The following is a 14,855-nucleotide window of genomic DNA, read 5'->3' on the forward strand; positions in this document are numbered from 1 at the left end:
AACAGCTGTCTGGGAAGGCTTGTTTAAATAACCAAGTCTTCAATCTTTTTCGGAACGTTGGTAGGCAAGGTTCTTGGCACAGATTCGTAGGGATGGAGTTCCAGAGTGATGGTCCGGCAGTTGAGAAAGCCCGGTCTCTTGAAGTTGTATGCTGGGTGGATTTTGTGTTCGGTACCTGGAGGTCTCTGGTTGGTCTTTGAGAGACATGTAGGCTAAACGGATATTGAAGGTCCAGAGCTGTAAGGTGATGGATGGACTTGTATATGATGGTGATGGACTTGTAGATGATTCTGAAGTGAATCAGGAGTCAGTGAAGATTTTTTAAGATGGGTGAAATGTGGTCTCTTCTTTTGGAATTTGTGAGAATTCTTGCAGCTGTGTTTTGTACCATCTGTAGGGGTTTGGTGCATGAAGATGGAAGGCCCAGCAGGATGGCGTTGCAGTAATCTAATTTTGCAAAGATTATTGCTTGTAGTATAGTTCTCAAGTCCTGAAGATGGAAGAGCGGTTTTATCCTTTTCAACACTTGGAGTTTGTGAAATCAGTCCTTAGTGGTGCGGTTTACAAAAGCTCTCAGGTTCATTTTATTGTCAATTATGGCTCCTAGGTCTCTGACTTGAGAAGATAGAGGGATGTTTGATGTGTGGCTGGAGTAGTTGTTTTCTGGAGCAATAAGTATTAGTTCGGTTTTGGAGGCGTTTAGAATGAGATTCAGGCTGGAGAGTAGGTCATTAATTTTTGATCTGCAAGATTCCCAATATTCGAGGGTTTTGATGAGGGATTCTTTAAGAGGAATTACTATCTGAACATCATCAGCATAGATAAGGTGTTTGAGTTTAAGTTCCGTTAGAAGCTGGCACAACGGGAGTAGGTATATATTGAACAGGTGCTTCATGATGGGAGGATTCTTTATTGTGGATTTTCACTTTGTAGCCTCTGTTGTTGAGGAAAGTTTTGAGCCATGTTAGAGCAGTGCCTGCAATTCCAATGGATGTGAGTTGGTTTATGAGGCTTGCGTGGTTAACGGTGTCGAAAGCGGCTGAGAGCTCCAACAGGATCAGTAACTAAAGAATTATTCAAAAATATTTTCTTATGAGTTTTCCAGGCCACACCGGTCCCTTCTTCAGATGTGAATAAATGTCCCTGATGTAACATCTGAAGAAGGTTGGATGAGCTGGTATCAGCTTGGTTCTGATTCCATTTGGAGGGATTTATTTTGGTCTAGGGCTTTATCTGTAATCAAAATTCAAAGGTTTGCAGTGGACTCTGATTTTCCCAACTGACTTTAGTTCACTTTTTTTTTTTTTAATTTGGTTTTTTAATGGCAAACTTTTAACCATGCAATACCATAATACAACCTCACAGATCTTTATTTTTTATTTTTTATAACCACTTAACATAAAACACCTATGTTGCTTGTATCCCTCCCCCCCCCCACCCCACACACACACACACTTTGGTTAACCTTTTTTAAGGAAAACACTTTCATGTCTGATTGCTCACCATTTTGTGTATTAATTGCAATCTTAGACATTGTTCTGCCTAGTCAAGTTTGGATCAGTTTTGATCTGAGATGCATTGAATCGGGGTCGGTATCCAAGACTTCTCTCTCTTCCCCTGGCACCACCTCCCCCTTTTTTTTTCCCAAGTTCAGTCGGCTAGAATTAATCACACACTGTGCCAGGAAACCCTCTGCTTTGGTTCAGAGATAGCTAGAATGAAATAACTGCCTAATCTATCCACAACTGATAGTTCATCAGAAGGCAAGGACAAAAGGTTTGTTTTAGAAAAAGTGTAGGCTCCTTTCCCAGGCATCCCAGCCATAGCCATGACTGAAAACACCAGAATCTGGTCCGTGGTTCCGGACCGTGCAGTTCAAATAAGGTTTGCAAATACGGTCTTAGGGGGCACTTCCGAGTAGCACACCACTGCCTGCCTTAGTTTTGGAGTCTGTTTTTTCTTGTCACATAATTTGAGCTTCTTTCTTCAGAAAGAATTTTCAGTGAAGTTTGGTTTTCTGAATGTATTTCTACATTCTCTTTAAGGATTTCTACGTTTATGTTCTACCGACCCACCCAAAAAATGCAAAAACAAAACATCATCTGTCTGATCAAAATTAAGATCCTGGAATATAATCCTAGTAGGAAGAACTTCGTTTCCATTATTTAGACAGCCAAAGTAATGCAAACTGAGAGCAGAATGCTGTGTGCCAGCATGCATCCTTTAGTTGTACATTAACCATCATTCAGAGGTTCACTGGAACACAAGGGAAAAAGGGCAGAGGCCCAATGTACTCTTGATTACCTTGCCTGGCTCGGATCCAATTAAGTCTTTTGTCTTTAGGCAGAAAAACATCACTCTTGATCCACTGGACTGACTCAGGTCTGCAAAATTTAACAGCTGATTGCTCATAATATCTCTCTGAATATACATAAGATGATGGTCATGCTGTAAGATCGAACAAGATATAGTGGAGGAATTTTTATGTGGAATAATACTGTGAATGCATGTGGTGGTGTGTGGATGAGAGAGAAGGGGGAGAGGTTAATGCATGCACAGTAATTTGGCCTCATACTTGACTCGCTTTATAAAATATCACGAGTATTAATATGCTCTTTAACCTTTATGGAATTATTCCTCTATTTTAATTCTAGGTGAGGGTTTAGAGGCCAATGGATAAAGGTTTACTTTGGTGCAGCCTTTTCATCGAATGAGGACTTAGTATAACAGCAAACCTTACAAAAAAAAAAAAAAAAGTGCATTACTATTTGTTACCACTGTGCACAGCCAGTATTTTCTAAGGTGACTTAAAGGAGATTGAGATGGGAGGGTGTGGGCTCAGCAAACATGTGCTTCTCTCTCCCTCCCCCGTCCCCCCAATAAATAAAAAAAAAAAGTAAAATCACAAAAATAAATGTGATGCATTTATGTAGTAAATATTAAAAACAGAACATAGGCCTTGCAAGGCGTGTCAGGACTTACGACTATAAGCAGTGATGTTCTGCCAGCTTTTCTTTTCATGAAGTTCAAACCAGCTGTGCTCCTTTTGGTGAGAAAGTATTTGCATTCATAACATTATATAACCCTTGAAAACAATTCTTGCATAAAATAACAGATAAGCTTAAATTGTTATCAATTAATAATTGTATGATAACTGAATACTTAGTCACATTCTATCATGGACTTCTTGGCTGGTTCTGATTCCATTTTATTGGCTTAACTAAAGAATTATTCAAAAATATGTTCTTATGAGTTTTCCAGGCCACACCGGTCCCTTCTTCAGATGTGAATAAATGTCCCTGAAGTAACATCTGAAGAAGGAACCTATCTGATCTCTAAGGCTTCTGGACATTTTTGGATAACTCATACCTTGATCTAGTGGAAGATAGCAGAACCTACCAAGAATCCAGTTTATCCTAAGAGCAATGCAGCTGCCAAAACACTGCATTAAATAGTCTAGTCCCTAAAATAAGTCATGTTATCTACCTTTTGTTGTTAGCTGGGTATTTTACTACTCATAGTAGTCTTAATCTCTTTTCTGTTTTCCTCGTGTTTATTTTCCCTTAACACCTTTTCTCCATTGACAAGCAGGATTAAATCAGTCATTACAAGTTGATATCATCTGACAACACGAATATGGACCCAGTTCCCAGAGCTCTGAAATCTGAGCATGTATTGGAGTTCCCATACACAGTTGCTGCCTTGTAAACCCCTCAGTCTTTCTTCATCTGAGTTATCGCACTAACCGATTTACAATCTCTCTTTTTTTTTTAAGCTCAAAACTGTTATTGAACATCAGTGTTTAGTCTCTGTACATTGCTTCCTTACGCACTCCAAAACAACATCATGTAATGCAGTTTAATTCTCATATCAAACAAATTAAAACAGAAAAATTAAAAAAAGGAGAGTGGGAGCTTCCAAACACCCAAGAAGGGAACAATTATGATAAACATAAAATCAGATATAATCGGCATTGGCACATGAGGATATCAACCCAGCTGTGAGATGAACCAAAAAGGTAGTTCATCTATACATTACTTATCAGTGTCCAGGATTCACAGTCCCTCTCAAATTCTTACTATGTTTTTGTTTTGGTGAAATTGCTCATTGCAGATTTTTCCCTTTTTCATCATTGCCTCAGCAGCTCCTCAAAAAGAACTTTTAAATTCTACAGAAAAAAGAACTAAGTTTTTGTTATGGAAAAGTTTAAGACAAAGAAACCCATGTTTAGCAGGTTCAAGCCCCATAGATGTGGCCATGTTTGTCCATCATGGACACCCATACCGAGTGTTTTCACTGCCTGGCCCCAGACTACAGTGCCCTGAATAGCCCCATGTTGTGCTCCGCGGCCGTGGCGCCCCACGACCGCGTTCCCCTACCTGCCTCTCAGCTCCATGAAAGCCCCGGGGGAGGGCTCCGACTCGGGCCCGTGCTGCCCGCCGCAGGAGAAGCCGTCCTGCTTCCCTCAGCGGCGTGTCTCCTTCACCGGGGAGAGCAAGATGACCGCCGCCATGAGATCCAAGATGGCCGCCATCAACTCATTTGCATTTAAAGGGACCTGAGCCCTTTAACTAGACTCACCTGTTTCCAATGATCCAGAGCAGAGGAAGAATATAGGGAGGCTTCCTCTGCTCATTCCTTGACTTGGCAACATCTCCTGTGAGCTTTGTCCAGTCTGCTTGCTTCGGTGAGTTCTTCGAGCTTGGCTTCTGCTTTGTCTTCCTGGTTCCTGATTTCGGATTGGCGTACGGTGATTCTCTGGTTCCTGACTTCGGATTGGCTTATGGTGATTCTCTGGTTCCTGACTTTGGATTGGCAAGCGGTGATTCTCTGGTGCACGACTTCGGACTGGTGAGCGACGACCCTCTGGCACTCGACCTAGGACTCCCTCAAGACTCTGTCTCCAAGGGCCCACCTAAGTCCCAGCGGCCCTGGTCCCTACAGGCTCCTCCTGGGGGGACCGCGGGCTTCCAGGGCGAAGTTCCAGTTGGCCTTTGCACCGTTGCTCTAACCTCCATAGGTCCACCTAAGTCCCAGCGGTCGGGTCCCTACGGGCTCCTCCCGGGGGGACCGCAGACCGCCAGTGGTGAAGAACACAGCGCCTCATCCCATCTTTTCATCGCCTCTGTATTCGCCTCAGCCTCCAGTGCCAAGGGTCAGCTGGTCCCACCTCCTGTTCTGCCTCGCCACCCGACAAGAGAGCCTACGGACCCTCCGAAAGGTACACCACCCTCTTGTTGGCCAAGGGTCCACAAGCCCGAGCATAACACCCCAATTGTGTTAGAATGTTTCTGCAGGATCTTCAGACCCATGCCTGGAAAATGGAAGATCCGGAAACTGAGCATCTACATTTCCTGATGATTTTGTGCCAAGCTGGAATGTTGGTCTGCCCCAAGCATACCCTCCGATCCCACTCATCACCAAGATGGTCCAGAAGACCTTGCAGGACAGGGCAATGTCATTCTAATAGCCATGGTTTGGCTATGTCAAGTGTGGTATCCTTATCTCCTTCATCTGTCAGTTCTGCCTCTGATTCCCTTTGGAGTATCCCTAGTTCTCATCCCCCAGGAGAATGGAGAACCCCATCATCTGAAGCTTCCATCCTTGGCCCTCATGGCATGGATGTTGTGTGTACAATAATATCCTTCTTGCACTTCATCAGGGCTGTGGAAGACATTCTGATTTCAGCTTGGAAGCCTGCAACCAGGAAGTCCTATGGTTTCACGTGGAAGTGGTTCTCTACATAGTATGAATCCAGTCCTCTGGACCCTTTCTTTTGTGGTCCAATGGACTTCTAGAGTATCTCTTCAGGCCTCAGTATCTTGTCTGTGAAAGGTCATGTCAGTGCCATTTTGGCTTTTCGGTGGGTGGTGAGAGTACTTATCTCTCTCCATCCTTTAATATCAGCAATCATGAAAGTTCTGTGGCATATCAATACTCTAGTCTTTAAACCTTCAGTAGCATTGGACCTCAGTGTGGTCCTGACTGTTTATAAAACTTTCCTTCAAACCAATGGAATGGTGGCCCTGACGTTTCTCACATGGAAAGTGTTCCTTGTGGTCATCAAGTCAGCATAAAAATTGAGGTCTGTATTCAGCTGCTGTGCAGCTGGGCTATTTAGCCAGATAATAGATAGGCTATATTAGCTGGATAAATTTAAGTGGCATGGCTGCACCACTGAATGTATCCAGCTGTCGTAAAGTTAGTCAGATAAGTTTAAGACTAAAAACTTCTGAGCCCTGAAAGCTGGGTATATGTTGGTGCTATCGGATGACAGCACCCACTGATTATAGTTGATTTATCCATCTATTTATGAAGTGTCCTGATTACAGGTATGCAACTTTGCTTTCCAGGGTCTCCTTTTTAATTTAGTTTTCTTAGTTTCTCTTCTCTGTCTTCATCACTTCCTCCCCTTCACGTACCTCTGACATCAATCTTTCTCCTTCATCTGGTATTTTTTTAAATCTATTCCTACATATCTCTCCTTTCCATTTCCCACTCTTACCCTGCCTTTGCCCCTTTACCATCTCTCTCACTCTTACCTTCCTTATCCTCTTGTTTGTCATACATTACCCCCTTTAGACCTTCCGTCTCCACCTCATTGGGTCTCCCCCTATCACTGTTATCCTTTGTGGTTCTTTTCTCCAGAGTTATCTCTGTATGGCTCTTCCCACTCACCGTTGGTTTTCCCCCCATCTCTGACTCTATCCCCACTATTGATGCTTTCCCCATGAATCTCCAACTCTCTGCCTCTCCCCCACCCAATCATCATTTCTCTGCGTGTCCTCTCCAATCTGCCCCTCTTCAGATCATTCTTCACCCCATTCTTCTTTTTCTTTGGCTCCCCCCTGCTGCACACATACTCATACCCACAAAAAACACTCTGTCAGTTGCTGCTTTCTCCTTACCCCTATAGCTTTTTCTCCTTTTGCCCCCTCCCTTAGCCTCCCCTGCACAGATTTGCAGGCCTAAGTTTTCTGTTTAGTTAATCAGGACTGGACACTGAAGCTGATGATCACAGGCGACTGATTAAACTGTTCCCTCTGTGGGTCTCAACTTTTTTGACAGTCTGGGGACATGGCAGAGATGTGTGCACTCATTCTCCATACTATCCCTCCTCCCTGTGCTTTAAAAGGGAGATGTGTTGTATGGAAATCTGCTGTCTGCCACTGTTGAAACAGAGTTGATACATTTGGGGGAAATAGCGCAGAAGAACCTACTGTTGTCCTCCCCATGAATGTACAAGTGTTGAAGAAACTGAGATTGTGATCATACTTGCCATGCAATAATCGCTCCTTAGTGGATCATCTGGGGTGAACCAATACTGTGTCCTGGTGCATGTGAAAGGAAGTTGTGCCCCCCTGTAGAAAAATATCAGTGGTTTTCGCCCCTGCAGAAACAGAGCATAACACACATTTATAAAGCATGTGGCATGTGTCTTTTGCTCTTGGATTTCTCCGTGGATAAGCAGGACAAATAGGTGCACACGTTGGTGATGTCACCGGATGGCGCCGGTGCTGGGAAAAGAACTCGCTCTTACAGTTCCCATAGAATAAAATCTTGAACAGTAACTTTAAAGCGAGTGCACGGGTTCCCATATATATATATATATGCATATACAAGCGCACATACGCAGGAATTTTAAATGCTGGGGAGTGTAAACCAACATCCCAGTTTTGCTTCTGTATGATGTTATACGTGTTTGGTGTTGTTATTTAATAAAAAGATTGAAACATAAAACATGTGCGCATGAAGGACGATTTCAGTTTTATGACTTAGTCTATACCAGTTTATCAGGTCTATCTCAAGGTCATCCAGACCTCTCTGGTTCTTCAGCATGCACTTCTCTCAGTTTATCCAGACCCCTCACCCAGTCCTTTTAGGCCTAAAAAGAGATTTCTGAAGATTTATATCTCATCAAGAGCAGAAGTAAATATAATACGGCTAACAGCCTGCCTCGCGCTGCGGCCACTGGATTGAAAATACGGATTTATGTGCATAACTACTGGGGCCCACCCCAGAGCACTCCCAACACTCCCTAACCCTGCTCCTTTTTCCCCACACATTTGATTGATTGCGCATATACGCACATAATTGGGCCATTTTAAAATACAAGACACTTGCGCTTGACCCAGATACTCACATATATGGGCCTTTTAACGTGGACAACTCTTAAAATTCACCCCTTTGTGATCATACACAGACATTCCCATGCTGCCATCCATGTACGAGTCATCAGTTGAGAAAAATTCTTGCTCTCTCTTTGCTGTACCAAATATTTTCATGAGTTTATTTTAGAGTTCTCTTTTTTTTGTTTAGTTTATGGTTCTTTTTCTTCTTTTCCCTATTTCTCTGGCCCAAAAAAAAAGTTTCTTCAGCTTTTTTCCCTTTTTTTCCAGTAATATCCACTAAGTCATCCAGCCATTTAAATTATGTAAGAAATCCTACGATAACACTGTGGTCCAGGAACTGTACAAATTAAGCCTCCTGTGCCAGGGACCCAACCATGATATCAGCAACTGTGCCCCATGTAGGAGAATGTCACTCAGGCAATTAAATACAGAAACATGAAGCTCAAATAAGAGCTCTCAACAAATTTAGAAAAGGAAGGATCCTCCAAAAAACCTTGAGGTGCAGAAAAAGCCAGCTCCCTAGTCAAAAAGAAGACATGAATATTCAAAATCATCCTTTCCTTTCATCAGAAATTCAGCCTATCGTAACCATGCATGTGTCGTTTTTACGATGGAGAGCTCACCTAAACAATATTTGAGGTTAGGGAGTACAGTCTTCACAAGAGGCAAGGCATCACATCAATCTGTTGGAACTACGAGCTATTTACAATGTTCTCATTTTCAAAAATTGGAAAAGAAATTCACTGGTCCATATTCAAACAGACAACCAGATAGCCATGTTTTACATAAACAGGGAGGCACAGGTAGCAAAAAAACTGCTTGGAAGCAGTAAAGATTTGGAAATGGGCAGGTCAGAGAGACATTACAATATCAGCAATCTATCTCCCAGGCAAAGACAATGTTCTAGTTGACATGCTTAGTCGGTGCCTTTAACCTCACGAATGGTCTCTCGATCCCAGACATCAGGAACACCTCACATAGACCTTTTTGCATTTTGTTACAATTGCAAACTTCTCCTTTATTGCTCTAAGAAGCCAACAAGTCAAGCATATGCACCGAATTCTTTTCTTATATGATGGGAAGGAGATCTCTAGTATACTTTTCCACTGATTCCACTAATCCCCAAGATCTTAATAAAACTAAGAAGAGACAAGGGATAGATAATACTTATAGCTCCTTTTTTACCTTGTTTGATATGGCTTCCATGACTTCGAAGGTTAGCCATAGTTCCTCCAGTTCATCTTATGAACTTTCCAAATCTCCTAACACAATTTGAAGGAATTGTTCTCCACTCCAACTTCCAGACCTTGGCTCTAACATCTTGGATGTTATAAGCACCATAGTAATGGATTTGCCATTTTCCTCTGAAGTGAAATAGGTTTTATTAGCAGCAAGAAAGCCAGCCACTAGGCATCCCTATAATTGCAAATGGAGAAGATTCACTACCTGGTGTTCTACGGTCAGGGAGGACCCCTTCACATGTTCTATTTCCTTCTTGCTTCAATACCTCTGGCATCTCTTCAATGCAAGGTCAAAATCTCACTCTGTGAGGATTAATTTACAAGCAATCACAGCATACCATCACTATATAGGAGTAACAGTATCTCAAATACCTGTACACTCAAGATTTATTAAGGGTTTATTTCACATCAAACCTTTTTAAGAACTCCTGAGAGAGCTCTCTTTTTCTGTACTGCCCCATTAGGTATCACCATGCACTTGTGTGGCTGATTTGTTTTGCTGTCCATGGAGAAAACCTGTTACAGGTAAGCAACTTCACTTTCTGTGGGAGTAAATTACCATTATTCTTTTTAAAGATTTGATATCTGCTGGTGGTCTGCTGTTACTTTGAAGGCAGTGGGGTTTTTTTTGTTTTTTTTTTATAGATGTCCAATTTGCGATATGCATCGTTTTTGCTTGACACTGTGCTATTTGTAACTGAACTATTTGTAGGTTACTTTAGCATGGCAGTGTAGCATAGTGGCTGGGTTCTGTCACCTCTCTCTGCCACACACTGTGACCTTGAGTTAGTCCCTCAGGTGGCAATTTTGAATAAGAACATAAGAAATTGCCATGCTGGGACAGAGCAAGGGTCCATCAAGCCCAGCATCCTGTTTCCAACAGAGGCCAAAAACCAGGCCACAAGAACCTGGCAATTACCCAAACACTAAGAAGAACCCATGCTACTGATGCAATTAATATTCCAACAAAAACGTGTAGGGGATTAATTGCTAGGTGATCTTGTACGGAGGTAAGTCTATGAGGGTAACCAATTGATGGTGATCCTCTTATGTGCCTCCGTCTATTAGTCATTATGCAATTAATAGCAGTGGCTATTCCCTAAGTATAATTAATTAATAGCCATTAATGGACTTCTCCTCCAAGAACTTATCCAAACCTTTTTTGAACCCAGCTACACTAACTGTACTAACTACCTTCTCTGGCAACAAATTCCAGAGCTTTATTGTGCGTTGAGTGAAAAATAATTTTCTCCGAATAGCCCACAGAATTTGCAATGTGCACTTTCAACTTGTGTACACTGTAGGTAATTTAAAAGGGGAACTACTTGTACTGTTTCCCTGTGAAAATTAGCAGCTGCACAGTGCATGTGCTAAAGTCACCTGCTATTTCTACAAGTGGCCAAATGGTGGCAAAATAGCATGAATGGATTTGAAAGTTAAATGTACATATGCGGTTTTCCTCCCCAACATAAGTACTTCAGGGTGTGACTCTTTAACTCAGTTAAAATAGTGTTTCCTATCCCTGTCCTGGAGGCACGCCTATCCAGTTGGATTTTTAGGATTTTCACAATAAATATGCATAAAATATTTGTATACAATGAGCCCAATATTCAAACAGCACTTAGGGGGTTAAGTTGGATTTATCTGGCTAAGTAGCGGCTGCTGAATATCCAGCTATGTTCAGCGGCTGCCAAGTAAGTCATTTATCCAGCTAAGTTTTTAGCCAGATAACTTGTGGACGGGCAGTGGGTGTAATGGGGTGGCACTACATAGCCCGATAAATTAGCTGTGCAGCTGAATATCCTGTCTGTTAGCCAGATAAATCTGTCAGGCTAACTTAGATAACAGACTATATTTTTAATTATCTACCCCACTGTTTCTCCAGTGAAAGCCTCTTCACTTTGTGTCTATTGTGTGCAAATCTGCCTCATGTATATTCATTGTGGAAAACCCGACTGGCTAGAAATGCCTGCAGGGCAGGATTGGGAGTCACTGCGCTAAAAGAATGTGTGCTGTGAAATGTGCTGTGTCCTAGCCGGACAGAGGAGGACGGTTTCAGTAAAGCAGTTCTATCTGGGGTAATAGCGTTGAAACGTATCCTCTGAAATTATTTGCGCTTATAAGTACATGATTTATCTTGTACTGTGGTACACACTCTGACAGTAACTTTGATCCTAGTGGAATACCAGTATCAGGTAATCTTAACTTTTGTTAATAATGGTTTGTTTTTTTAATATGATGATGATAGAATTCAATAACTCTTATCTTATCCAGGCTCCAAAAGAAGCTCTTGCTCAAAGTGTCCTGGCAGAAGTGCCCCAGCAAGTTGTGGCGTACTTCAACATGTACAAGCTTCGTCCCCCAAAAGACCCTGCTACTAAGTGAGGAAAAGCAAGGAGAACCTGTCTATTGTTCCTGGGACTGGCAGGTCACTGATGATCAATTTTTATGTAATCATGTGCTATTTTACTATAACTTTCCATATAAAAAAAAAACCTGTGTACTGTTCTCTTTTTATTGTGTGCTTTTAATGATTGCCAAAAAAATGGATATCTTGCCTGGTGTCCTTTTTAAATCCCTTCATGGTAGGGATTTTATAAAAATGGTCCCTACTGAACTACTGGATAATATAAATTTTGAAGACCATCATGAATCTGAGTCTCTTCAGTAAAGATTCAGTGACTAGATTGCTGGATGAAACAGTAATTGCATAAAGTTTGGTTTTTAATTCCTGAGGTGCAGCACAAAAACCTAACACTTAACAACGTGGATAGTATAAATGCATACAATTTTTATTTTTTTTTTTTACGAAGACAGTCCTTTTGACTTATGTATTTTTAAATATAAGGGCTCAGTTCTTACAAATTTGATAATCTGGAGTGAATCACATTCAGAGAAGTTTGGAGATGAGAAGGAAATATGAAGATTTGCATTTGGAGTTCAAAACCTGGCTGGAGGAATGCTAATGACCTCTAAATAGGGGCTTTAAAGAAGGGAGAGTGTGTGTTCATGTGCACGGGTTCAAGCATGCAGAGCCTTGTTCAGAGGAGTGGGTTAAGGGGATCTGACAGGAGTATATGGAAGTGTACTGGCAGAAGGGGAGACAGTCTAGAAAGATGGATGAAAGGGAGTGGTAAACCAATAGGTAAGAGAATGGTAGTTGTTAGGGATGTGAATCGTTTATCTGACGAATGAAAATATCATCCGATATTTTCAATATCGTCAGATATCGGGGGAGTCCCCAATAGCGATAGGAAACCCCACGATTAATTTAGTGGGTTTTCTTATCGTTATGGGGGGGGGGAGCGGGAAGAAAGGACACAACCTAAAAACACAACCTGACCCTTTAAAATGAGTTTGTTAGTATCCCCCCACCCTCCGGACCCCCCCCCAAATTTTTAAATACCTGGTGGTCCAGCGGGGGTCCCGGGAGCATTCTCCCGTGCTCGGGCTGTCGGCTGCCACTAATCAAAATGGCGCCGATGGTCCTTTGCTCTTACCATGTGACAGGGGCTATCGGTGTCATTGGTCGGCCCCTGTCACGTGGTAGGTGCACTGGATGGCCCGCGCCATATTTGTCAGACCCTAGCAACGAATGAATTTCAGTAGTTCACAGTTCTATACAGAGCTTTACTGCTGTTGCCAAGTTTACTGTAATACAGTTACCATAAAAATCAATGAATGTTTTGTATTTTTTTAGTATCTGTTACATATACCTGCTTATGGAAGCTACAAATGTAAAATGTTCTCCATGAATATTATAGACATGACTTTTTGATATCCTAATAATGGTTATGTTTCTTAAGATGAAAAGTCCTTTGGGATGTAAAATTCCAAAAACGTGAATAGTGGAAATTAGAGATGTGTGAGGAAACAGTGACTGGCATTCAGAAGATGCAAGTCACTATCACATCCTGAGGGGCCAGTTCTCCACTATTTTTCCATTACTAAGAAACTGTAGCATTCTGTATTTGTTTTCTGGTATTATTCTCAAAATATACAGGAAAAGGAAGGATAATCCTGATGTCACATTGAGTATCGCCTGCCAAGTAAACCATGCTTCATTTGATGTTGGGTCATGTGATTTTGTCCATGTCAATGGGAAAGTGTCATAAATAGGTCCTTTGTAGGTACTACTATTACCTATCTCTTGATAAATGGTCACTAGATGGCAATAATGCCAGCATCACCAAATTTCATATCACTTATATAGGCTGAGCCAGTCATTGCATTGTACTGTTAGTCATGCTTTTCCGGAAAAACAAAATCATTTTTTGGAACGAATCTTACACGTAATGATATGAAACTAGGGATTGTCTGAGCTTGACCAGGTGACATGATCCCCTTCTTAAGTGGTTTTTTTCTTCCTGAAAATAATCAATTAAAGTAGAGCTAACATGAACATATTTGTTTCATCCCTTGATCTAATGCTTGGCAAAATCTATTTTGTTTTTGTTTTTTTAACATTGCTAGTCTCAAATAGTAAAGGAATTGATGGTGTGAACATGTGCAGGATTTATTATTTTCTTTTTACTGTGAAGCTCAGCCAAGGCAATGGCTTATGTTGCATATTTAAAATTCATGCGAGGCATTGCATATGTTGAAAGCATGATTTCCCTTCTAATGATTTTCTCCTCTTTTTCTTTCAACAAAAAAGTGGAGGAGCAAAACAAAATACACCAGGATTGATTTCACTTCAGCACACATGCAACTAATTTGACTTTTAGAAATGGAAGATATCACAGGAGCTCTGAAAATTTTTCTTTTAGTGGTATGACAGCATAGACAAGAAAAATAGCAGTTTTGTTAGAATAAGAATGTATAAAAACTGTAGTTGTAACTAACATTCCCAACCAGTGTAAAGTCACCACAAAGAAGAAAGGAAGGGAGCTCAAGGTCACTCATAATAGTAGTAATAGAAAAGAAAATTGGTTCTTACCTGATAATTTTCTTTCCTGTAGTATCACGCATCAGACCAGACTCCTGGTTTTGCCCCCCCCCCCCCCCCCCCCCAGCAGATGGAGACAGAAGCTTACAAACAAAACTCCACCTTATCTAGGCTGGTGCCACCTACAGTCCAGCAGTATTACTTAATGTCAAAGCAGAATGGATCACAAAATACCCAAACTATATACAGTAACCTAACAACTTCAACCGGCTCAATAAACCCCCAAATGGGAACAGAACCCGTGCTATCGATAACTGTACCTACAGAATTGACGTGTGGATGAAAGAAAACACGCAGTATGGACTCTCCCTTTCCTGTTCAGAACCGATGAGCGGGACTCTGGACTGATCCGTGGTACTATAGGAATGAAAATTATCAGGTAAGAACCAATTTTCTTTTCCCTGAATGTACCCGGATCAGTCCAGACTCCTGGGATGTACCAGAGCTGTCATTAAATGGGATGGGATCCGGAGAGGCCCGCTCTGAGCACCCTTTCTCCAAATCCAGGGTTTCCTGGAGCCCTAAAATCCAGAC

General features: G+C 41.7%; 1 protein-coding gene across 1 annotated transcript in view; it reads left to right on the plus strand.

Annotated features, from left to right (window-relative positions):
• The window catches only part of CPNE3 (copine 3), a 156,693-nt gene extending 144,674 nt beyond the window's left edge, over nucleotides 1–12,019 (plus strand). Inside the window, exon 16 of the mRNA XM_029591614.1 lies at nucleotides 11,648–12,019. Within this exon, the coding sequence (XP_029447474.1) occupies nucleotides 11,648–11,758 (111 nt within the window). The 3' untranslated portion in view covers nucleotides 11,759–12,019. The remainder of the gene's footprint in view (nucleotides 1–11,647) is intronic.
• Nucleotides 12,020–14,855: the final 2,836 nt, after the last annotated feature.

The sequence above is a fragment of the Rhinatrema bivittatum genome, chromosome 2 (assembly GCF_901001135.1).
Source record: "Rhinatrema bivittatum chromosome 2, aRhiBiv1.1, whole genome shotgun sequence".
NCBI lineage: Eukaryota > Metazoa > Chordata > Amphibia > Gymnophiona > Rhinatrematidae > Rhinatrema > Rhinatrema bivittatum.